This window comes from Mustela erminea, chromosome 8 (assembly GCF_009829155.1).
Source record: "Mustela erminea isolate mMusErm1 chromosome 8, mMusErm1.Pri, whole genome shotgun sequence".
Lineage (NCBI taxonomy): Eukaryota > Metazoa > Chordata > Mammalia > Carnivora > Mustelidae > Mustela > Mustela erminea.
In genome coordinates this window covers 37,717,773-37,743,810 of record NC_045621.1, presented here as the reverse complement: position 1 = coordinate 37,743,810, position 26,038 = coordinate 37,717,773, and the positions used below count along the sequence as shown (strand labels likewise).

At 39.1% G+C, this 26,038-nt stretch overlaps 1 protein-coding gene across 17 annotated transcripts in view; it reads left to right on the top strand.

The window, feature by feature from the left end:
• TRIP12 (thyroid hormone receptor interactor 12) overlaps window positions 1–26,038 on the top strand; it is a 147,421-nt gene that overhangs the window by 108,764 nt on the left and 12,619 nt on the right. For 9 of the 17 annotated variants that reach the window (XM_032355070.1, XM_032355069.1, XM_032355067.1 and 6 more), the window contains 17 exons: window positions 441–594; window positions 1,731–1,959; window positions 2,270–2,388; window positions 4,647–4,854; window positions 7,629–7,729; window positions 7,950–8,124; window positions 9,476–9,617; window positions 10,745–10,936; window positions 12,206–12,357; window positions 13,853–14,025; window positions 14,417–14,490; window positions 14,573–14,772; window positions 15,565–15,692; window positions 16,987–17,138; window positions 17,802–17,944; window positions 19,025–19,181; window positions 20,738–20,836. In XM_032355070.1, the coding sequence (XP_032210961.1) occupies window positions 441–594; window positions 1,731–1,959; window positions 2,270–2,388; window positions 4,647–4,854; window positions 7,629–7,729; window positions 7,950–8,124; window positions 9,476–9,617; window positions 10,745–10,936; window positions 12,206–12,357; window positions 13,853–14,025; window positions 14,417–14,490; window positions 14,573–14,772; window positions 15,565–15,692; window positions 16,987–17,138; window positions 17,802–17,944; window positions 19,025–19,181; window positions 20,738–20,836 (2,598 nt within the window). The remainder of the gene's footprint in view (window positions 1–440; window positions 595–1,730; window positions 1,960–2,269; window positions 2,389–4,646; window positions 4,855–7,628; window positions 7,730–7,949; window positions 8,125–9,475; window positions 9,618–10,744; window positions 10,937–12,205; window positions 12,358–13,852; window positions 14,026–14,416; window positions 14,491–14,572; window positions 14,773–15,564; window positions 15,693–16,986; window positions 17,139–17,801; window positions 17,945–19,024; window positions 19,182–20,737; window positions 20,837–26,038) is intronic. The other 8 variants (XM_032355072.1, XM_032355077.1, XM_032355073.1 and 5 more) reach the window with 3 other exon arrangements.

Here is a 26,038-nt window from a genome sequence, read left to right as displayed (position 1 = left end):
GTTTAAAGAAGATTTTGTGGGCTGCTAAAAATCTATGATGTAAATACTATTTTAACTTAAGAATTAGATACTAAGATTTTTTTCGGGTAATAATTTTTTTTCTATCAGCAATGTCTTAAAAGCTTTCTTAATATAAACGATGTCTTCCTTATGTCAGGGATTCTACATGACTGGATCTTCCATCAGGAATTGATCTGTATTTATATCTCCAGGGACCTTATAGAGTCTGTGGTGTATAATTGTGTTTAATTAAAAATTATTTATTAAATGAATGAGTTTTGTCTTGGCCACACTGTTAAATCTTCCATACTCTTTTACTTCACCATCTGAAACCTGATGAAATAAATATGTAAGTTAGCATTTATGGAGGGTCCCACTGTGTCTTAAGTTAATAAATTTCTCCATGTTTATATTCAAGGTTTCTCTCTCTTTGCTCTCAGGCAGCCCATCAGGTCGGTGAGGATGAGATAAGCTTGTCCACTCTGGGACGAGTTTATACTATTGATTTTAATTCTATGCAGCAAATCAATGAGGACACGGGAACAGCACGTGCCATTCAGAGAAAACCTAACCCCTTAGCCAATACTAACACTAGTAAGTACTTTTGAGTTAATAGTACTGTATTGTCATGTGAATAATATTTCTCATGATAAGTCATTATTTCACTGAGTGTCTTTATTAAGATTAAAACCATTGTGTAGTGGTAATTAATTTGTTTGGGTTGTTTTTTTTTTTGGTCATGTTCTAACTGATGCATGAGCCAGCACTGCTGATATGGGACCCTCCACATTTTTTCCTGGTCTGTGATTTTGTAGTGTCCTGGGCTCCGGCTGGAATTGGCCCGTGTTGTTTTTTGTTTTGTTTTGTTTTTTAAAATCTGATCCTCTTATTCCTCTTACACATTTAGATCCACACACACCTATCTGCTTAGTTCTTTACAACCTTTTTTGTTACACGTTCCTATCAAAATTCTCTTCTTCACTAATGAAGAATAGGTTTTTTCTGTTTAGGTTTCTGACATTTGTCTCTGTCCTTGGGGATTCAGTCTCTCGCTTTGCACCTCTAGTGTAGAGTGCAGGGGTCAGTGGACTTCTCAGCAGGGCCGGATAGTAAATGCTTAAAGCTTTATGGATTATACAGTGCTTGTACAGCATACTGCCATTGTAGCGCAAAACAACTATATAAAAAAGAGAAAGAAATGTATGTGGTCATGCTCCAGTAAGATACCCCCCGCCCACCCCCCAAAAAAGAGGAGCTGGGCCAGATTGGGCCTTTCGACCATACTTTGCTTACTCCTGGTCTAGAGCTTACTTCCTTATCACTTTATTTCCCCTGAACCTTGTTTCCTCTGAGAAAAGCCACAGATCATCTTGTTTTTCCATAGCTTCTAGTCACATACCTACTGTCCATTTCGTGAACTTTGTTTATTTCTTACCAGTGGTTTAGCTGGCTAATACTGAAATATCCATGGTATTTTGTTGAACACATGCTATTAAAACAAGAGGTACACTGCGCTGATACCTTGTTCTTTCTAGCTGGCTCAGTTTTGCCTTAATGCTGCCTTTGGTGTCTTTGTGGATGCCAGGTGATTACATTACATAAGTTAAGGTCTTTTTTTTTTTTTTTTTTTAAACATTTTAAATAATTACAGCAAGTTGAAGGCTCTATTGTTTACTTTTTTGTATTTGTGAGGTCTGTAAGTTTAGAACTATACATTTTTTTTTAAACAGGTGGATATTCAGAGTTAAAGAAGGATGATGCTCGAGCACAGCTTATGAAAGAGGATCCGGAACTGGCTAAGTCTTTTATTAAGACATTATTTGGTGTTCTTTATGAAGTGTATAGTTCCTCAGCGGGACCTGCGGTCAGACATAAGTGCCTTAGAGCAATTCTTAGGATAATTTATTTTGCGGATGCTGAACTTCTGAAGGATGTCCTGAAAAATCATGCTGTTTCAAGGTGTGTTCATGAAAATAGTAAAACGTTGTAGAAATTCAAGTCTCTGCAAGTAATCTCAGCAATCTTTCAAGTAATAATGTAGAAAAAAAAATTGCATAAAACAGTTCATTTGTAATGTCTTGAGGCCTCCATTGTTTCTTTATATTTATACACACCTTGAGAAAGAGAAATGCAGACATTTAAGCATTTAAGACAAATTTCAGTTGTTTTCACAGTGAAAATATATTGCTCTCAAAATTAAAGTAGTATGGCCAAAAATAATTCTCAAGTTCAGACAGATGTTTTATATGCGAATGCTTTCTTTTTTTAGTCACATTGCCTCCATGCTGTCAAGCCAAGACCTGAAGATAGTAGTTGGAGCACTTCAGATGGCAGAAATCTTAATGCAGAAGTTACCTGATATTTTTAGTGTTTACTTCAGAAGAGAAGGTAATGTCATTCATGATAATTAATTAATGGTTAATCTTTTAGTCTAAATAGTATTTCAGTAGCCGAATAGCTTTAATTTAGAATAAAAATTAAACTTCAATCTTTTACATAAGAAGTTTTGATGCTTGTAACTTACATACATCTAAAGTGTGTCTTCTGTAAAATCTGTTAACTGATGTTGTGTGAGATTAACGGGCAGATGTTAAACACTGTTATGTTTTAGTGATCTGAGTGTTCATGGGCCAGAAGCGATCCTTGACGTTCCTTTTCATGTGGATAATGTGCACCTGCCCATAGAGATGCTTGAAAAAATCAAGGGTTCACTTGCTTTCCCAGTGAATCCCATTAGTAGATCAGAACACTAGTAAAGAGGATTGTTATTAACTTCCTTGGGTTTAGTCTCCTAATTTGAGGAATTTGAACATGGATGTCAGTCTTGGAGACATAGTACTTTTCCATTCTCTTTTTGAAGATCACAGAGATGAAATCGTATTGCTCATTTGGGTGTTTTATCCTTTTCAAATATGCCAAGATATTAAAGGAGTTCTTTCTCATCAACAAATCTCTTTATGGCTCTTTTGGTCTTTGAAGATACTTTGGTCTTGTGTGAGGACACAGGAAATAATGGTGTTTTACCCTCAAGTAATCCTTCTTAGCTTCACCTTCCATCTTATCAGCAGTCCCGGTTCTTTCTGCATATGGTCTATTACCCTTCTTTCATCACCTTACACTGGCTCTGTTTCTCGTCACATCTCAAGAGTGCTGTAGTCATGCTAGTGTCAGAGTATTAAGTGGAAAGAGGTCTTCACTATTTCTTACTAGTTCTGTTTAAATAAGTTTTTTTAAAATCCCAACTCTACATATTTACATGAAACAGAAGGCAAACTCTGTCGTTAGCAGATGGGTGCATTTATGAATAGATACTTCTTTGATCACATAGATTGTGTTCTTTTTAGCCTTGGATTATTTTTAATTTGCATTCTGTGTTTTGGTTTTCATGGTCTGTATTAGTTGTTGTTTGCTTTAGTATTACCTTTCACATCTATTTCATCTTTCTGATTTGGAAGTATATCAGAATATGTCTTTTTCTCACAGTGATTTTTTTTTTCTTTTTACATTTACAGTACCACTATGCCATCAGATTGGAATTTCCATCCCCCCAAATTTACATAGTAAATACAGTATGAAGTTTATGGAGGAGTTTTGATTAGTTCTCTAATTTGCATCTGGCTAGATATACTATTCTTTTAGGTTCCTCTTAAATGTCATTTATTCCTGGGGACCTCACCTTCCTTTCAGAGTCTGTAGGGTCCCGATTGCTGTGTGCTCTGTCAGAACTTACTTTCTAAAGGGCAGTTTATTTTTTATTTGTAATTTCTTACATTGTTTTGTTTTGTCCCCGATAACTGCCTGAGTCCATTTTTCTCATCTGTGGCCATATTCTTAGTATCTAGCACCCAGTCTGTCATGTTATTGCTGTAGATATTATTTGTGGAATGTGAATGCCTCAAGTTTGAGTTCATTGAGACATTTTGTGTTTTGCTGTGTTTTTGTGGTTTTTGTTTGTTAGTTTGTTTTAAGAATGCTGATGGAAAGCTCTGGACTGTTTCCCAGAAAAAAAAAAAAAGTGAATGTGTGAACATGCATTCATACATACCTTGGCATACAGTTGTTCTTGGCAACTACCCCCACTCCCCACCACCACTGTCCACCATGTGCATTCTCCTGTGGTTCTAGCCCAGATGTGAACCTCTGCCTTGTAAGTTGCTGTTTAGCTCCACTTGTCTCCTGCGAGGATGTAAAAAAATCACCATCCTTGGATTGCTGGTGTTCTCTTTTGGCCAGTGGTGTTACTGTGATCTTGTCTCACTGTGCATTTGAAGTCAGCTTACAACTGTAGTGAGTCTTTCTCTCCTGGCTATCAAGCCACAGGAGCACTACTGCATTTTTGTTGTTCATTGTGTTTATTATGGGATTTTGAATTTCCAGTAGAACTTTATGTGCAACTCTGTTAAATTTCCTGTGATCACATTTTGAATTTAGATCTCTTTATTTAAGGTTGAATTTGCCTCCTACTTTCCAGAATGGAGTCAAGTCCAAAACCCTGGCACCTAAGTCATCATGCTCCACCCTACCCCCACCCTCATTTGCTGGATGCTTTTAATTCATTCCCCGTGAATCAGTGTTAGCATTTAGATTCTGTAATCGTGGGGAAGTGGTCTTGGTTAAAACTGACTGTTAAATCTGTTACTACATAGGTGTAATGCATCAAGTAAAACACTTAGCAGAATCAGAGTCTTTGTTGACAAGTCCACCAAAGGCATGTACGAATGGGTCGGGATCCTTGGGGTCCACGACGTCAGTCAGCAGTGGAACAGCCACAGCCGCCACTAACGCCACGGCTGACTTGGGGTCCCCGAGCTTGCAGCACAGCAGAGATGATTCTTTAGATCTGAGCCCTCAAGGGTAAGTCAGAGTTTTGTGCTGATTTTTATGCTCTTTACCTTTACCTGTGTCCTGGTACCTGAGATTCACACAGGGAATAAAATGGTAAAATATTAGAGAGGACACTTTGTGTTTTCCCATCCTGTTTAGTTCGATGTTTAACAGGCATGGGAAGAGACCGAACACTTATGGGAAAGCCACTCTGTTGATCCGTGCTTAGGAACCACAAGAGATACTAGGTATTTCCAGTGTCATGTCAGGGAACTGAGGCTCAAGAAACTTTCTGAGTGAACTAATTGAGAAGTCAATGATGAGTACAGTGTCACACACTTACTTTATAGACGTAGGATTTGAACCCTCATATTTAATGGCATATTTACTGCACTGTTGCATACATACCAACTTCAAGACATCTAGATAGTGAGATAGAAATATTAAACACTGGAGTTCTTTGAACTCTACAGGAAAAAACCTAATTCCCCATTCATTTTTAATTGGCAAAGGGCAACTTTGCTCTTAATAAAAGAAATTGGGAGTTCTTAAAATAGGTCTGCTTCCACCTCGCTACCCCTTTATTGTACTGTGCTTCTGAGAACATTACCAGACCCTCATTTTAGTTTTCATTTTGTTGTGATGAAACAAATTACACTCTGAAAGTGTTTTTGTTTCTTTGACATTAGAAACTCAGTATTGCTATATGACGCATATGATCAACAGATTCAGTTCTGGAATTCAGAGTGTAGTTAGTGTAATACTCCTTCCTGCTCCTTTGAAGGTGTAACATAGATTTGGGTAAAACATACTGTACTTAATAAGTGAGGTCCAAACATTTAATCCTGTCAGCTGCAAGGTGGTGTTGTCCTAAGAAGCTTATCTCGCTCAGGATTCCAGCTCCTTTTGGTGCCACCTGGTGGCACTTGTCCTCTCTAGCTTAAATAAGAATTTTGGCAATTCTGGGACGTGGGCTGCAGATTGAGACTTCTGACACAGTGGCTGTTATTTTAGGAAGCTGCTTAGTTTGGGTGATACCTGTGTCAGGGGCCCAGTCCAACGGGATTGAGCCTGGGCAATATACTGGGGATCCTTCACCTTCTCTCTTTTCCAGTTGGATTTTCTTTGCCTGCCTCTCTTTTCCCTTCCTCTCCAGAATGACTTCTTGTCCCGGCTGCTGTAGTAACTTGAGTTACTACTGCAGGGTTTCACTCTCTAGCGCAGGCGTGGTGCCTGAGACATCAGGTGCTTGGTGAAATGTGATGTAGCTCAGACAAATGTGGTATTTCTGAGCCGCTTAAAGGAATTAGAGTTCATTATAGTTTCTAGAGTTGAAAATTCTAAAAAAATGAGGGAAAACTTCTAAAGTTTTAAGCAGTTCCATTCCTTTGTAATATGCTTTCAAATAAAGAAAAGTTCATGTAAATTTGTGAAGGGGGAATCATTTAGTTGTGTTTGAAAGTTCATTTGTCCTTGGGGTGCCTGGGTGACTCATTCGTTCAGGTATTCAACTCTTGGTTTTGGCTCAGGATCGAACCCCATGTCAGGCTCCATGCTCAATGCAGAATCTGTGGGAATATTTCTTTCTCTCCCCCCCGCCCACGCCCCTCCCTCACCTGCATTCTTTAAAATTTAAAATTCTTTAAAATTCTCACTCTTTAAAATAAATAAATCTTTAAAGAAAAAAGTTCACTTGTCTTGATTGTGAAACATAAACATATTTGTTTGTGATCTTAATATACATATCAGATGTTAGATGTCCTTTAAAGGGTTTTTTATTTTTGTTTTTCTGGGGTTTTTTTGTTTGCTTGTTTTTTCTAATTTTATTTGGGTTGCAGACCAACTGAACTAGAACCTTTTTTTTTTTTTTTTAAGATTTATTTATTTATTCGAGAGAGAGAGTGCACTAGCACGGGGTTGGTGGGGGGAACAGAGGGAGAGGGAGAGACCAACTCAAGGTGACTGCATGCTGAGCGCGGAGCCCAACACAGGGCTCGAGATCATGACCTAAGCCAAGAGTCGGACACTCAACTACTGCCCCACTCAGGAGCCCGAACATTTTTTCCATATTAAGTAGTTTTGTTATTCTGAGAATCTATTGATATTTCAAACTACTTCTACTGTTGTTAAGAGTATTAAAAATAAGACAACGTCTGTGTATGTTCTGTTTCAGGTATTCTAATTCAAAACAGGTTATTTGCACTATGACTTAATAGATTTGTTTATAGGTAATTCTGAGTAAAAAAAAAAAAATCACTAAACTATTTATAAATGCATTCATTTAGGATGTTACTATATTACATACCCAAATGGGTAGTATCAGGAAAGTATCTTTAACACTCAGAGTCCTGTTGTATATATCTTATTCTTGTCATTTAACTTAGGGAAGAAATACGATAATCAGATTTAACATTCTTTTTCTAGTTTGATAGCACAGTTCTTTTTAATATTGCTTCTTTGCATCCTAAATTTGTTCTTTGTACTTTTCTGTATGTGTACACCATTTTATAGTAAGAGTTTTAACACGGAATTAATCAGATACTCTTATTTGGTTTTACTTTTTTTAGTAGTTCAGTGTAGTCAAATAAGCTCTCTTTCTGGATTAATCATTTTTTGTGTTTCTAGACCTCTAAACACGGCTAGTGCAGAGTCTGCATTAAATAAGTAATCATAAAATGAAGAATACCCTTTTATGGCAATATTTTACAACTCCTTGTTTCTGCCATTTTAGCTTGCTTTTCAATGAGCGATGGTAATAAAGCGTGGTAATTGCTAAACTTATCCCATGTTTTCCCATGTGATAGTCGATTAAGTGATGTTCTAAAGAGAAAACGACTGCCAAAACGAGGGCCAAGAAGGCCAAAGTATTCACCTCCAAGAGATGATGACAAAGTAGACAATCAAGGTAATTGCTTTGGTAATGTGGTGGGCTGCAGAGGGAAGGACAGTAGCAGTGAGAGGCATGTACTTCTGAAAGCTCTTAACAGCTTTTAAGCACACCTGGGTTTCCTGAACAGTTGTTTCAGTAAATTCATCTAGTATTATAAACAGGAATGTTAAAATTCGGTTGGTTTTTCATCAGTATGCTGAGATGACTTAACTCTCATTACCGCTTCTTTTCATAGCTAAAAGCCCTACCACTACTCAGTCACCTAAGTCGTCTTTCCTGGCAAGCTTGAACCCAAAAACGTGGGGAAGGTTAAGCGCACAGTCCAACAGCAACAACATTGAACCAGCACGAACTGCGGGAGTTAGTGGTCTTGCCAGGGCCGCCTCAAAGGACACCATATCCAATAATAGGTGAAGTGGGGGAATTCTGTATTACTTTTGTTCTGAGATTAGTGAAACACTACATTCTTGCAGTCAGCACATTTACTACGTGGAGATGAAACAGAGCCTTTCAATTTATGCTCAGAAATGGCATTGCTCAAGAATGGAGAAGATTTCTTAGTTTTTGAACTCTGGCTTTTTCCTAAATTAAGTCACACTTCAAAACCATTTCAACATTTCTGGTTGGGAGTTAATATATGTTCAAAACCAAACATGGAACCTGTTCTTTAGTTTTGTTCTAGAGAAGGGAAAGCTGACATATTTTGTATGCGCGCACACAGACTCCCCCTTCTATGATACCCTTCTTTCCTCGACCCTAGAGTGGAGGCTTGTTTGTTCTAAGCTATTTAGAATTGTATCAGCTAAACTTTCTCACATACCAGTCTTTGGCTGTTTTTGTTTTGTTTGTTTGTTTTTTGTTTTTTAATTTTTTATCTTTCCAGTGTGTGGCTTTGAAAAAAAATTTTTTTTTCAGCCCTTCTGAGTTGTTTTATTTAGTTTTTTGGTCTCTGGTTGTAACACCAACAAGAATTACTTCCTCTGCAAAGAAGAAATTTTTAAAAATCAAATGCAACTGGGTTAAGAGATAGGCTTTGGGGGGGGGTGAATTTGTTTGGTTGCTTTCCCAATTTTGGTTACTAAGAAAATAAGCAAATGTATATCTAAAGCCATCAGAATTTGTAATTTAAATAGCCACGTCTCAGCTAATAGCACAGGTGCAGATTCCTGGTCTGTAGTTCTTCAGTTTAGTTCTCCAAGGAACAGGATAAAGGACAAAGCAGGTATGTCTGTACCTAATGAAGCAGCCTTGTAGAGTTGCTTTCAGGCCAACACTTAGGGGTAGAGTTCCCAAGAAGTTAGAACTTTTTGTATATTCTTCATGTAATGATCTGAATTATAGTTTAAGTACATGAGCATTTCTCTACTATACCTTAGCCCATTTTGAAAATGACACTTAGGGGCGCCTTGGTGGCTCAGAGGGTTAAGCCTCTGCCTTCGGCTCAGGTCATGGTCCCGGGGTCCTGGGATCGAGCCCCGCATCAGGTTCTGTGCTCAATGGGGATCCTGCTTCTCCTTCTCTCTCTGCCTGCCTCTGCCTACTTGTGGTTTCTCTTTCTGTCAAATAAATAAATAAATGATCAATCTTGAGGGTGGGTGGAAAGAAAGAAAATGACACTTAATTTGATTCATCTGAATTTTAGAAGCATAGGTGGAAAATAGTTTTAAATGTAGCAGCTGTTTGCCTTTGTTGTGGAGTTATAATTGAAATCCTTTCTATACATGGAGACTGAATTTAATATCTTGTTTTTCCTTCTTGCAGAGAAAAAATTAAAGGTTGGATTAAGGAACAGGCGCATAAATTTGTAGAGCGTTATTTCAGTTCTGAGAACATGGATGGAAGCAACCCTGCGCTGAATGTCCTTCAGAGACTTTGTGCTGCAACTGAACAACTCAACCTCCAGGTATCACATGGGCCGCACCGTGTTGGTCCTTCGTCATCTTTTCCAGCATCTCTTCTGTCTTTCTGTCCTTTCCTTGATGACTCTGACTTTCCATGAATTTTGTTGTCTTAGATCAGCTTTTTCGCCAGACATGTACCTTTAGCACTGACTTAGCTGTAACTTGTCCATTGACTTTTGTCCTTCATTATTTTATCATTAACTATACTAGGAATCTCATCTTTGACTTTCTTCTCTTCTCATCCCCCTTCCTTTTTTTAAAGATTCATTTAGAGAGCACATGCATATGAGTTGGGGGAGGGACAGGGCCAGAGGGCCAGCAGATCTCAAGCAGACTCTGCTCTGAGCGTGGAGCCCGACGGGGAACCCATTCTCATGAACCTGAGATCATGGTATGAGCCCAGATGAAGAGTCAGAGGCTCAGCTGATTGAGCCACCCAATCTGTCACATTAATATTTCTTGACAAAAAAAGAAACTTGAGAGAAATGTCCCATAGGTACATCTCAACTGTGGGTATTAGAATTGATGGGGGACCCTCCTTAACCCCTCAACTGCATGGATCTGATAGTACTTGGATAATAATAATAAGCCTTTTATATTTCATCTGATTCTTAGCCTGTTTACATTTTTAATGTACTTTGAGTATTTCGAGTAGTCAAGAATTATCCATTTCATCCAGGTTTTAAATATATTAATTTAAGGCCATACTTTATATTCTTGTTTTATCTTATCATTGTGGTATTCTAGCTCTTTATCCCTCAGTTTGTATTCTCAATTCTATGTCTCATTTATTTATTTATTTAGTCTCTTGATTTCTTTTATTATTATTTCTTTATTTCTTTATTCAACATTGGCTGAATGCAAGACTTTCCTTTTTTATGCTAGTAGTATGGATGCTGGTTTTCTTCCATGAAATCCTAACATTTCTGACTTTGTGTGTAAGATCATAGTTTCCAAGGTTCTACCAAGAATGCATCACTCCCCCCACCTTCTTTTTTAAAAATGTCGAGTATGTATTCAATTCCTTTTGGGGGAAATGTGCACTGTGCATTTAGTTTAAGTCAATATAAATAATCAGTACAGATAAATCAGTATATCATTATAAAAATACTGTTCCCAACTCTTCCAGGTGGATGGTGGAGCTGAGTGCCTTGTAGAAATCCGTAGCATAGTCTCAGAGTCTGATGTTTCATCGTTTGAAATCCAACACAGTGGATTCGTGAAGCAGCTGTTGCTTTATTTGACATCTAAAAGTGAAAAGGATACTGTGAGCAGAGAGATCAGATTAAAGAGATTCCTTCATGTATTCTTTTCTTCACCAGTAAGTTATCTCCTGATGCTGATGCTTCTCTGTCATCCTGTAGGAATCACTGGTCACTGATGGGTGTATTTTCACCTTAGTAATTTCCTTTAGGTGCTGGTCAAGATATTGAGGTCAAGTCTCTGGCTTCTGATACAGTTTTAGATTTGGATTTCTTGGTCTTTTGTATATCAGATATACTAGTAAAGCAACAGAATTGTGATTTAATGGCATACGTGCTATACTTTCTATGGCCACTGTATCTTGAGTGTTTGTTTGTTTGTTTGTTTGTTTCGGTAAAACCAGCCATTAATAGTCTCTTGTGAATATATTTTATTCTCAATATTTGTTTTTAAACATGTTGTCAATATATATACATATAGGGAAATATGGTAAAATAGCTATAGACATGAGAGAGGATGCATATACGTTTCCATTTTGCATATAAAGTACAGTATTAACAATTTTATTGGAGTGTACGCAATCACCATTTATAATCTGGATTACCAAACCTCTGAGAAGGCTCAGAGAGGCTGCACTTCTTTCAGCCTCAGTAAGAGCAAGAATGTAACCATTCTTGGACACTAGTGACTTAACATCATTCTACTTACTGCAAAACTGCTTGAGAGAAGTCATCCTCTGGATCATCTGTGTAGTAGGACTAAGGGTAATTCTATGTGTTGGTGAAACATTTGAGCACTTCCTGTATTCCTGTATGTTGGTGAAACATTTGTGTACTTCCTGTATTGTTTTAACTTGGGCTCGTAATGCAGACTTGTTATTTGTTTGAGATGCATTAGATGTGTAGCAGTACTGGATGTAGTTTTATACCATGCTTAAGATTAAGTACAGGTCTGTAATCTCCATGTAGCTGAATGGGTTTCAGGAGTTCTACAGTACGGTACGTATATATTGCCTGGTTCCCAGTGGATTCTAAATAGCGCTCCATGAACGTTGAATATTTTTGCAGGAAAGCATATGGATATTCCTGCTCAGTACAGGTAAATAAAGACTGCAAAGGGCCTCATGTCTGAGTCAGATCTCTTTGCCAATAAGTTGTGTTTTCTAGCCTTTTTGGACTTAGGAATTAAGAATAAGGGATTGTGGGCCTGTACAAAAAAAGAGTCTCTTTGAAATAATTTAGATGCAAATAATCATTCCAACCAAATCTATCAAAAGAGAATAGAGGAATGGTTCTCTTCTGTAAAACTGACCGTTAAATTTTCTTGTTGAGGAGTGTTCCATTTTCAAGAGGCCTCGCTTAACCTGTTGGTTTATTTATAACTTTAGCTTCCTGGAGAAGAGCCCATTGGAAGAGTAGAACCAGTGGGTAATGCACCTTTGTTGGCATTAGTTCACAAGATGAACAACTGCCTCAGCCAGATGGAGCAATTTCCAGTGAAAGTACACGACTTCCCCAGTGGAAATGGGACAGGAGGCAGGTAAGGATCAGTGCCTGGGTGTGCCCTTGCCTTTGGATTCTGTGCTTCATTTTGTTGAGGTAAAGTGCCAAGAGGTCTGGTAACATCTTCATCTGCTCTAAGACCATTTGACTATAATGACTGAAGAAAAACACTTTTTATCTTTAAAATCGCCCCATGTGTTTTAAACATGTTTTGGAAATACATAACCCATTGATTGTGTTGGTGAGCTATAATAGGCTTAGTGTTCCTTAAATTGATAGACTTTAATATATACAGCTTCTGTCTGTGAATTTGTAGATAGGGATAATAAAATATTTGCATTCTGTGCAATAATGTGATATAAGTGGTTATACTTTTGATGGGTTTCAGCAGATAAGTGTATATTTTGAAGTTTTCTTGTTTTCATTAAAACTTCTGCTTTTTCCATAATACAGTAGTTTTGCTGGACTCATGAAATGCTATAGAAAGAATTCACTGTAAAAGTTCATTATGGTATTTTCAGGTTGTTACAAGGTTTCTAGAATATTATGATTAGAAGCCTACAAAATAAGAAACTAGTTTAGTTTTAAAATACAGTCTGATGTGTTTTGAAAACATTTAAATTTTTTATTGAATTAAAACGATGCATTATTGGACAGATGAAGGGATCCGTATGGGCTAGGGTTTTTTTCTGGCTTTGAATATTATTATAGAATGTAGTATTCAGTTTTGATCATTATCCTGTCCTGGAAAATTTTACAGAATATGGGGGCATTTTCATCTGTGCCTGAGAAAATTACAGTTCTTCATTTTTACCTAGATTTGTATTTTAAAAAATGTATGTTTACATATATGTGTGTAAATGTGTGTGTGTGTGTGTACGTGCGCGTGTGTATATCCTGTCTAATGGAATATTCTTTCCCATACTTTTATTTGCATGCCTTATGGAATCTTACAGATAAACTGCATTTTAAGCCTGTCTGTGTCTCACTATTGTCAACCCTTTCCAGAAGTGAGCAATTAAATACCATTACTGGGTTAGACTGGTGTAGCTATCAAACTGCTTCGTTCAAAAGACTGTAGCAAAGTAAATTTTAAAGGTTAGTTTTTAAAGTAATTTTAGAACTGTTTGAAAGCAAGAAAGAGGGCTTTTTCCTTTGTTTTAAAAGCCATAGAATTTCGTTAGGCTGCGGCAAAATACTGCAGAAGTGAGCAGGCTCAAATGGTTGAGGAATTTCTAGTCTAGAGAAATCGTTAAATCTCAGTGGTGAGGATTTCTGCTCACATCGGTTTCCGGTATGATAGAGAAAAAAATGATAATTTAATGTTTCCATATGCATGCATACACACTGTCTTTTATTTCTTACTTTATAATAACTTTCACTAAGTAACTTGAATTGCTGGCTTGACTTGACATCGCTGTAAGTGCGTGCTTATTTTGTGTCTTAAGAAAATGAAGTTTGTATTGTCTTTTGTTTGTATTATGTTGATTTTGAAAATAATAGAATAACTTTTTTTCACAAATTATCTTGAGCTTTTCTCTCAACAGAGGATCACAGGCTTTAAAATTTTTCAACACACATCAGTTAAAATGCCAGTTACAAAGACATCCAGACTGTGCAAACGTGAAGCAGTGGAAAGGCGGGCCAGTCAAGATCGATCCCCTGGCTTTGGTACAAGCTATCGAGAGATACCTTGTAGTTAGAGGTACTTTCCCTAGATGTGTGTTTTGTGTTTGTGCCTACATTGGGCTGGGACTGTTAGGAGATGTGGGAACAATTTCCCTGCTTCGGGCTGCTTCTGTTAAAACCTAGCATTGGGAACTTGTGTTCCAATCATTCATTTTTACATAGACTGTGGAAGTGTAATACACTTCCGAGGGGTTGATGGCTGACTGCAGTGATGAGTTCATTTATCGTGTTGGAACATAATGCAGTAGAAATGATGCTCTGTAGGTGACAATTTTCTTAGCTGCTTCTGCTTCATAGGTCACAGTGTTAAGAGTATGTTCTAAGAGTGTTCATTTAACCAGTACGCGTGGGCTTTTCTTTGCCACGGACAATTGCTTAGGAGTTTAACGGCCTTCTTGGGTCTTCAGGGTATGGAAGAGTAAGAGAAGATGATGAAGACAGTGATGATGATGGCTCTGACGAGGAAATAGACGAGTCTCTGGTAAGGTGCTATTCTCACTGTGTTGTCATGCACACGCGGTTCAGGGCCTGGAGCTTAAGTGGGTTTTCTTTGCTTCATTCAGGCCGCTCAGTTCTTAAATTCCGGCAATGTAAGGCACAGGCTACAGTTCTACATTGGAGAGCATTTGCTGCCGTATAACATGACCGTGTATCAGGCAGTCCGGCAGTTCAGTATCCAGGCCGAGGATGAGCGGGAGTCCACGGACGACGAGAGCAACCCTCTGGGGAGAGCGGGCATTTGGACAAAGACTCATACAATATGGCAAGTCCAAAACTGACTTTTTTTTTTTTGCTTTGTCATCAACTTCCATATGTCGTTCCTGTGTTTTGGAATTCATAGTAATGACTGGCTTACATAAGGAGAGGGGGCCCAAATCCTACATTTTATTATTAAAAGCCGCTTTACATATTTTATCTGTGTGTACGTGAATGCATGCATGTGCATACATGTGTACGTTTGTATTTGCCTTCCTTAAGTCTCCTGGAAAATGTACTCATGGGCAATAATCACAGTATATGTCAACTTTTTAGATTCATTTCAAGTCTTTAAAGAAGACAAAAACCTCTTTGGAAGATGACATTCCTTTAGGTAATAAGCTTGGCATCTCTGAGCCCTTAGAGGCATTTGGATGCAGCTTTCTGCATTGTTTGTGAATGTCTTCTACTTAGATTTAAAGAGAACCAATCTTCAGGGCACCTGGGTGGTTCAGTCGGTTAAGCAGTCGACTCTCAATCTCTGCTCAGGTCTTGATCTCAGGGTTGTGAATTCAAGCCACATAGTGGGCTCCACTTAACCCCACAAAACTACAGAGAGCCATTGTTCTCTGAACCAACCCTGGCGTTCCTCAGGTGGCCTCTCCTGGGCCAGTGCACCCTTTGTGGTGGTTTCCTGAAACAGTGCCTGGGGAATTCTCCAAACCCATAAGTAGGGAGAAACAGGATAGATGTCAGAGTTCTGGTAACTGTGGTGTCTCTGGGTCACACTTAAGCTCCTGTAGAAGAGTTTGTATTTTTAAAATCGACATTTAGTTTACATACTCTCCAATCAATTTAGGTACAAACCCGTGAGAGAGGATGAAGAAAGTAATAAAGATTGTGTTGGTGGTAAAAGAGGAAGAGCCCAAACAGCTCCAACAAAAACATCACCTAGAAATGCAAAAAAGCACGATGAGTTATGGCATGGTAAGTTGGTCCATGGGAGGGGAAAACAAATTGCCACAGGGCAGTAGGTTTCTTGTTGTGGAAGTTTTAAAGGAATGATTTATATCTAGCAGTGAAACCCTTAGATACGATACAGAAAAAGTGAATATACCACAAACGAAAAATTAAGTACCTGCAAAATTAAATTTTGGAAGAAAATTGGGAAGAACTCCTACTGTTCTCATGACAAATTTATGTTTTCATGAAGGTTAAAACAAATTTTGTTAGTAGAACACATTTACTAAAGAAGAGACTGATGGTGGTCAGGCAGGCCCTCCATTTTTGTCATTTGTTATAATCTAACAATTACAGAAGGAATGAGAAGTTCTGCCAGGTAGTGTAATGACTGCAGAATGGAGTAGCGCCCCCAGTTGATCTCTCTTGTTTTGTAGCATGGAAGCTATCAAGCTTCCAGTCTCCGTGTGCTCACCCACCCCCGCCCCCCATTTCTGTGAGGGTAGCAGTGCTTTAACATTCGGCTCAGGGTCCTTCTTGGAGACCATCTCTATCCAGGAGTTCCAAACAAAATGGTGTCAGCTACTGGATTTTTTTTTTTTGGTCCTCAGAAATAAGGGCATTATAACAGTGTTTTGTTTTCTTTTCAGAAAACTTAAGTTCTGTGTTTTTTTTGTTTTTGTGTGGGTTTTTTTTTGTGTCTGTGTTTTTGGTGTTAAAAATTGCCCTTTCTTTTATGATAGCAATAGTGTGGTAATTTTTAATTCCTTTGTTTGGTAAAAGTAAATGGCAACAGTTTGAGCCCCTGCCCCATGCCCAAGCTATTACTCAGTGAAATCTAAGAATCGTAGATCCCCTTGGAAACTCTCAGTCTGTCCTATCCTTGGCCTCAGATTAAATAGCCAAATCTTCTATCAGATTTACAGTTGGGAATATTTGTCTGTTTTACATGGTCATTTTAAGGTGGTTATAAAAATTTAAAAACCCATGTATAAAACTAAACTTAAATTTAAACATTCTGTCTTTATTATTCTCTGTGGCCGTTTTATTGTTAGTTGTTTCTTCTGTTGAAAAGAAGAAATGGGAAATGAGTCCGTTTTTTTCCTTTACAGTTTATTGGGATATGGGAGGAAAGCAAAATTTTCATAAGCTTGTATGATGTATGTGTAAGATAAAGGGAAAAATGTTGAAGCTATCAGTACTCTGATAGGATGCCAGACAGCTTGTGCTTACTATTTTCGGGGGATAAGAGGACACTGGCTCCACTGGCACAGCCTTTTTAACTTGGGTCAAACCTTACCTTTGATCTTTTGCCCTCTAGATGGAGTGTGCCCATCGGTATCAAATCCTTTAGAAGTTTACCTCATATCCGCGCCACCTGAAAATATAACTTTTGAAGACCCATCATTAGATGTGATTCTTCTTTTAAGAGTTTTACATGCCATCAGTCGATACTGGTATTACTTGTACGATGTGAGTAATGTGGCCTGCTTATGGAGTTTCCCATCGTGTGTAGTGCGTGACATGTTACCCATGGTTGATGGCTTTTTCTGTCTAGTGGTTGATGAGTTTTTGTTGTACTAGAGACAGCCATAAGGATTCTGTTCAATGTAGGGGGATCATAGCCCAGTGAGATACAACATACTCACCAGTGGGAGTTTCTCCTGCACTTTCTGTGGCTGGCCTACATTCCTGGATGAGTGTTCTTCCTGGCTGTAACTTTATTAAGTTAGGCTACAACATGAAGAACGATTGTGAATTTATTTATTTATTTACTTATTCATAGAACTGATAGAAAAATTCCATCATTCTACATTTAAGCAAAAGTTCATTTGTCCAAGTTGATAATAGAGAAGAATGACAGAATTGGCCTCACACAAAACATTAGCTGCCACCTCAATGATTGGATCAGTACTAGCAGCTTGTAGAGGTTGTGGTATTTGAGATCTGCATCGTAGAAGTTGTCATTTAGGTTGAGACACTTGAGTGAGGAGCTATATATCGTATGTTGGGAACCAGGTGAAATCCAGGCCCTCTGCATATATTTTTGAAGATAAAGAGTTAGTGGATAGCACCCTAATGTTTTACTACATGCAGACTAACTTTATTTATTTATTTATTTTCAACATTTTACAGAACGCAATGTGCAAGGAGATTATTCCAACTAGTGAATTCATTAACAGTAAGTTGACAGCAAAGGCAAATCGGCAGCTTCAGGATCCATTAGTAATCATGACAGGAAACATCCCAGCATGGCTGACTGAACTCGGAAAAACCTGGTAAGATGATCATTTCTGAAATGACGTCTCGGGAGTGTGTTATTGTTGCATGGGTATTAATATATTTTGTCACAAAAACAGTCTTCACTGGACCTACTTAAATGTGTTTAAGTAACATCATATTTGATCACAGCTTGCTTAGTATTTAGTGTCGCTGTCTGTCCTCTAGCTGGGGCGAATACAAGGTCTACTTGTGACAGTATGTGTCTAAATATATGACACAGAAAAGTATGCAAGGATATTTAAAGAGATTTAAAATCCTCTGTCTTCGTAAAGTTGGACTCCAAAGGTATATAGTTGGTTGATTTTCTGAGCCTGTTTGCATCTAGACTTAACATTCTCAGAGACCATAGAACTGTACCCCCCATCAGTACAGTAGTCAGTAGCCACATACATCTGTTTACATTTAGCTCAATGAAAAGTAAATTAGAAATTAGATTTTAGTCACGTCAGCCACATCCTTATGTGGCTACCTGTATTAGAACAGACGTTGAACATTGGCATCACCACAGGAAGTGTTTTTAGCAGCTCTGTGTCAAGAACTTCCAAAATCCTAAATCAAGAGGCAGCAGTAGGACCTGTGTCCCTGTAGGGATCCTCTCTGGAAATCAGCATGGCTGTTTGGTAGGTTTGAGTGACTTAGAAGTGCCAGAGCTGGAGGAAGACCATGAGCTAATAATGCCATTATTATTATTTGTGTGTATATGTGGTGTGGGGATAGTTTGACATGTCATGAAGCAGTGATCGTATTTTAAAAACAGGGTTTTGCTGGTCAAGTCAGACTTCCTAAAAGTCTTTGGGTAGGTTAAAGATAATCTTGAATAGACCTGACTTAAAGTATAGGATTTTTAATAGTTGAATTTCATATTTCACAGCAAAAGGTACTTTTAATGCATTATTGATCCCTTAGAAATTTCATACAAGAGTTATGAAAATTCTTCCAAATTAGTTTGCCAAGACTGTTTTTATTGGTTCTCTTAAAATTCTTCCTCTGTACCATAGTAACAAGTTGTTTCTAATGTAGTGGTTTGTATGGTTTGTGATTCTAATTCAGATAATCTGTGTCTCATCTTTTTACAGCCCATTTTTCTTCCCATTTGATACCCGGCAAATGCTTTTTTATGTAACTGCATTTGATCGGGACCGAGCAATGCAAAGATTACTTGATACCAACCCAGAAATCAACCAGTCTGATTCTCAAGATAGCAGAGTTGCACCTAGATTGGATAGGAAAAAAGTAAGTTTCTCCCCACTAATATGTAAAGGTAGACTGCATCGAGCTTTTGCCAGTAACGGGAATGCTGGAGCTGAGGCGCGTGGGAGCAGTGTCTGTGGTGCGGAACCGTCACACGGTCGCTGCCGTACCTCTGCTAGTCTGTCTTCTCTGGAGCAGCCAGGGTTTCCTGTCAAGTCTTGGAACCAGGCTCTCTGATTCTTTTTCGTCCCACAGTTAAGAGTCCTTTTTTCCCATTTCTGGAGTAATTTCTCCAGTTCTTTTCTCTTAGTTGCCATAACTCTCGTGCCAAGAAAGAGTCCTGTCTTCTCCCACCAAGGCTTTTTCTTTTTAATTTAGGAACTCAAACTATAGCCTCCCTTTTATACTTGATCCGTATGCAGTAGTTAGAATTAACCAGATGCACTTTAGTCCCTTCACACATCACTCTGATCAGAGGTGACCAAAACAGGATTCTTGATGGGATTCCTGGCTCGTGCCTAGTTAGCCCCTGGTTGCTGACCTCCATTTCCTGGGCTTCTCACCTTGGCTTCACACTCAGAGATCTGACCACTCCACTGTGAGCCATTCCAGTGGCGACCCCATCCTCCATTTGTGAGGCCACTGCCTTTTGCTTCTGATGTCTCTGTTCATCTTCCTCTTTTCTTGCTGAGGATTCTTACTCAAGTGTGTCTTTTGAAAACCTGTAACTCCAAGACTCATGAGAGCCACTAGTAATGACGTGAAAAGAATTAGAAGGAATGAGAAGCAAAACAAAAATTACCTTATACTTTTTGTTTGTTTTGCAAAGCCTTGCTATTTCTATCTTTATTTGTATCAGTAGGATTGTGTCAGTGGCAGTGTTGGTAGATTTGGAAATCTAGCAGGACATGTCTCGTCCCCATGAATCTCGTTAGTAGATGTTTGTAGTTGTGCTTGTAGGATCTCTGCAGGTTGGGGCCAGGAGGTTTCAGCTCATCTGTCTCACCTGTCCCTGCCATACCGATCTCTCCATGATGTAATTGTAACTGTGCCCAGGGAGAGGCCACGTAGCTGCAGCCCTAACTTGCACTGGTGTCTGGCAAGGTTACAGAGAGCCTTTCTTCTCCACCTGAAATTTTCTCAATCGTGTGTGTCGTGGGCTCAAGATAATACTTAGATTTAACTTGTAGCTTTGTTGTCCACGTTCATAGCAACACAGTTGCTTCTTAGCCTTTCCTGACATGTGCTTTTCTAGAAATGGTCTTGGGGCGCTCCAGTGGCTCAGCCAGCTCAGCATCCGACTCTTGGTTTTGGTGGGGGTCATGATCTCAGGGTCGTGGGATCAAGCCCCACACCACTCCATGCTGGGCATGGAGTCCACTTAAGATTCTCTCCCCTTCTTCCTCGCCCTCTGCCCATTGCCCCACTCAAGCAGATGCATGCACACTGTCTCATGGGCTTTCTCTCAGATAAATGAAAAATAGTATTTTAATGGTTTCCTTTTTTTTTTTTTTTTGCACTCCAAGAAATGCCAGCTGTTTATTATAATAAAGTGTAACACAAGCATTGTTTCCTCACATTTGTGCTTTGTTTTTCAGCGTACCGTGAACAGAGAGGAGCTGCTGAAGCAAGCGGAGTCTGTGATGCAGGATCTGGGTAGCTCCCGGGCCATGTTAGAGATCCAGTATGAGAATGAGGTGAGCTTACCAGCGTGGTTGGTTTTCGACTTCATTTGTGCCTTCAGTAAGACTTTGTTGGTCCTCTGAAATTCTAAAAGACAATTGGGAAATTAATCTAGAAATTGGAGATGTGCTCTGTGTAGGATGATCTTGGAAGGCGGAAACCCTCCAGTTTCCAAGATTAAGATTTTTTTTCCTGCATAAGAGCAAACGTTTGTGTAATTCTTAGGTTGATAAAGTGAAAGGATGTTTTAAGCATACCTTTCGAAATGTTTGAACTGCTTTAAAAAAAAAAAAAAAACAACAGATCTAACCTGTATAATAAATGTACACTTAGAACATGTACAATTCTAGTCGTACAAATTCTCATGTCTAAATGTATTCAGTCTGAAACCATTATCACATCAACATCAAGAAAACATTCCATCACCCCAAATTGTTCTCCTAGATCACTTTGCCCTTCGCCCCTCCCCCTGCCTTCTGCCCCCAGGCAACCATCAGTCTTTTTTCTGTCTTGCAGTTCTGTCTTTTCTTACAGTGTCCTAGTAGGTATGTAGCCGTTTGTGTTACTCTTCTGTTACTTAGTACAGTTCTTTTGAGAGTCATTCAAATTATTGCATGTATCTGTATATTTCCTTTTATCACGAATAGTAAGAGACTGTTACATAGATATTTAAGGAAATGTTTCATCACCAGGTGATGCACATTTTAGTTTCCAGTTTTTGACATGTGTGAATGAGCTGCTGTGAACATTGGGTACAAGTCTTTGGATAGACACTTTTTCTCTTAGGTAAATTCTTCAGGGATGAATTGCTGAGCTACTTACTTAGTAAGATCCATTTTTACTTGGTGAGAAACACCACAGTTTTCCAAGTAGCTTTGCCATTTCCTATTCCCACCAATGATGGAGCTTGTGAGTTTCGGTGGCTTCCCATGCTCACCAACTCTCGGGTCTAGTTTTTTTAATTTGGGGTATTTTGGTGGGTTTGCAGTAGTATCTTACTATGTTCTGTTTGCATTTTTCTGATTTCTTATTCCCATTTGTTTTATTGGCCATTCATATAGCATCTCTGGAGAAGTGTCCATCCACATTTCCAGCATCGTGTTTTATGATTAAGTTGTTACTCTGGATATAAGTACTTTATGAAATGCCTTTGGAAGAGCAGACATTTCTAATTTTGTTGAAATCCAGTTTATCAATTTTTTCCCCCCTGGTCTGTGCTTTTTTTAATCCCAAGAAATGTTCTCCTCACCCTTGGTTTTCAGAGATTCCCCCCCACCCCCCACCCCATGTGTTTCTCTAGAAATTTTAGAGTTTTGGCTCTCATACTTAGGTCTGTAATCCATTTTTAGTTATATATAGCATAAAGTAAGGGATTAAAGATATTTTTCCTTTTTTCTAAAGATAGGCTATTTCATTTTCCTAGCACCATTTGTTTGAGAAGGCATATTTCTCCCATATTGAATGACCTTGCCTCCTTTTTGAAAATGAGTCGATTGTGAATATTTGGATCTATTTCTGGATTTTCTGTTCTTTTTTGTTTTTTAAGCTGTCTTGATTACTGTATCTTTATAGTTATTCTTGAAGTCAGATAGTGTGATTCCTCCAACTTTGTTTTTCTTTGTCAAAGTTGTGGTTATTACTCAGTCCCTAGTATTTCCGTGTAATTTTAGAATCAGCATGTCAGTGTCTACAGAAGGTCTCCCAGGATATTGATAGGGATTATATTGAATTTTGGTCAGTTTGGGGAGAAAATTGACATGTATTAGTGTTGAATCTTGGAGTTTATGAACACCATGTAGACTTGCATTTGTTTAGGTCTTTTTATCTCTCTCAGTTTCATTTATTAACTTAAGTCTAGAGGTCTTTCATGTGCACATTTTGTTAAAATTCTCCCCAAATATTTCTTGTTTTGTGATGATGTTGAAAATGATACTCTTCTTATTTTCTGGTTGCTATTAGTTTGTAGAAATAGTTGATTTTTATATCTTCACCTTATTTTATGTGACTTTGATAATTTTTCGTTCTAATAACTTTTTAATAGATCATGTAGGATTATTGCAGAACCCAGACTTGGGAAGCTTAAAGGGCTGGATAGTAAAACATGCAGGGGCTGCGGGCCCTACACGGCCCATCACAACCACTGCATTTTGCCTTTGTTGTACAAGCAGGAAAGTGGCCGGAGGTGATACTTACATGAATGAGCCTGGCCGTGTTCCAACAAAATTTTATTGTCAATGAAATTTGAAGTTCATCTAATTTTCACATGTGGTAAGATATTCAAGATTTTGCAGCCATGAAAATTGTAAAAACCACTGTTAGCTTGCAGAAGGTACAAAAAGAGGAAGTGGACCAGAGCTATAGTTGGCTCACCTGGGGTGTTGGACAGTCTTGGCAGCTGTGGAGAAAAAACACATTTTTACTTACTTTCAAACCTTTGTCATTTCTTTCTTTCTTTCTTTTTTTTAAAAGATTTTATTTATTTGACAGAGATCACAAGTAGGCAGAGAGGCAGACAGGGGTGGGGGGGGAAGCAGGCTCCCTGCTGAGCAGAGAGCCCGATGCGGGGCTTGATCCCAGGACCCTGGGATCATGACCTGAGCCGAAGGCAGAGGCTTAACCCACTGAGCCACCCAGGCAACCCTCATTTATTTCTTTTAAGGCACTTTTATATTAAACAGCCTGGACCGGCCCTCAAGAGATTTCAAATAATGGTTTTCTCTGTGAAAAACTCTTGAGGGTACTTTTCCTCCCTCTTTCCCCTCAATATTTTTAAGACAAAACTTGAGAATGTTTAGACTTCTAAAACTCATAAAGACCTAAAATTTCCAAACCTTCTATTACACTGATTATAATAGCCAGTCACTCTGCCCATCAGTTTTCTTGACTGTAAAATGTGAGGTAGAGTACAACCACTAACAATCTGCAGTTTCACCTATGGTTATCCAAGGAATTTTAATATGAGTTTGATTTTTCTTGGGCATTTTCATCTCATTAAGACTTTTGAAAAGTTAATTTGAGAGTATTTAGTCATCAAAAGTAAAACTTGAAGTCATTGTGATCTAGGAAGTCAACCATGTGCTAGGGATCCGGGTTACAGCATAGTTCCTGCAGTCAGAGGTGTAATTGCGGGAGGGGGTGGTGTGCAGCACAGGACAGAGGTACAAAGGACCCAAGTCCTACCGTCCTAGGAGCATGTGAGCAGGTTCATAGAGTTCGACTGATGGAAGAACTAGGGGACCAAAGGCTTTGGGTCGAGCAAAGGATTGGGCTTTGTGGCAAGTAGCAGAAGCGATGGGGCAGAGGGAGATGGAGTGGAGGCCTTGGCTGCTGGATAAGAAATTGGCACGCTCTTTTGAAGCCACCCTGACCGTGCCTCTTGCTCAGAGATACAGTTCTTCAGATGTTTACATGTGCAATTCTTCTTCTTAAAACTGCAAGACCTCTGCCCCAAGTGACTTCTTTTCCTGAGTTTATTTTTAACTTTAATTTTTACTTTTTTACCCCAGTACATTGTTTTCTTGCCGGGAATGTCTTTCCTTCCCTCTCGCATCCTTCGTGGTTCTGTTCACATTGCCTCTTACATGGAACTTGAACAAGTTCACGATAGCATCACAGTGATTGCGCCACAGGTCATCAGGACTGAGTTACTGATGTAGAAGTCTTAATTTAATAATCTCCACTGCTGAGTCCTACCCACTAATTATGGGAAAGATTCTAGGAGGATCATTGGGGAATAGGGCTTGGGAGGAGTACTGACTTTTTAGATACAAAGGGCCTCCGGTTGTAAAGCAGATTAAACCCTACAGGTCTGGAAGTGACCATTAGGAAGACTCCAGAGTAGCTCTAGAAGAATCTGAATTCGAAGTCTCAAATCCAGATGGGCCCCATCTTGAATAGGGATGATTGGTAAACCAGTGTCTAGGCTCAGAGGCTAGCTGGGGCAGCCAGCTTGGGTTGGCTGGGGCTACAAATGACCAACCTCCAGGAGGGCAAAGTGTTAGGAGCGGGGACTCTGGAGCCTGGCACCAGCGCTGCCTGACCATGACACTGGGCAGTTCTATAAAGTCCTTGGTGATACCTCAAGAGGGGCAGAAGAGATGGACCTTTCTCATCCCATGTTGTTAGAATGATTAATGGTAAAACATTGTCCTGTTGTAAGTGCTGGTATGTGTTAGCTTTTGAAAGAGAAAAACTCAGTTGTCAAAATTCATTTTTCTGTGTTTTTACTCCTAGTGCTTTATCCTTTTTCTTCCTTTTTTTTTTTTTTTTTTAAGAATTTATTTATTTGAGAGAGAGAGATCACAAGCAGGCAGAGAGGCAGGCGGTGGGGCGGGGCTATGGGGGGGAAGCAGTCTCCCTGCTGAGCAGAGAGCCCAGTGTGGGGCTGGATTCCAGGACCCTGAGACCATGACAAGGCCTAACCCACTGGCGCCCCCTTTTCCTTCCTTTAAAACAGATGAAGCAAAACCAAAGTACCTACCTTTCTAGTGGCGTGGCTGAGTAGAACAAAAGCCTGAAAAGATAAGGTTGATCTGTCGCAGGGCGGCTGGCCAGCCAGGTTACAGGGTGAATTGCCAGAATAGCTTAGACTACCTCCTTCCACACCTCACAGATTTGCTGTGATGACGTGTTTACAGTGATACTAGTGCAATTTGATATTTTAGGTCTGTTTTACCTTTAAAAATAACAGCCCATTCCTTGGATGAAGGAATTAAACTGATCTGTGATTTCCATTTAGCCTAGGGTTATTATGCTAAAAGGAGAAAACTTAAGTGGCTCTAAAGCACCATCTGCTGGATATCAGATGTTACTTCAGTTTTCCTTTTTTCTTGGCTTCTCTTTTTTCCTTTCCCTCCTCTCCTCCAGGATTCAGTGGTGAACAAAGTATACAGAATTCCTACCACCACAGAACTCCCCCGCCCCCCGCATATTTACGCATATGCGTATGATGGGTCACATGATGAAGAGAAAGAAAGGTGGATTGGCATGGGGGAAGGGATAGGGTGGTTAAGAGGACATTTGACAGGCAAGTCATTACCATTTAGGGAAGGGTTTTTCTAGCGAAAGAACAGAGAAGCAAAAGCCCTGAGGCAGATTCCTGGCCCTTCCACAGAATGACCAGCCAGAGTAGGAGTCAGGCTATATGGGAGGGGTCACCCAGGCAGTGCAGCCCGGGGAAGAACACGAGCTTTTGCTGTGAGTGAGATGGGAGGCCT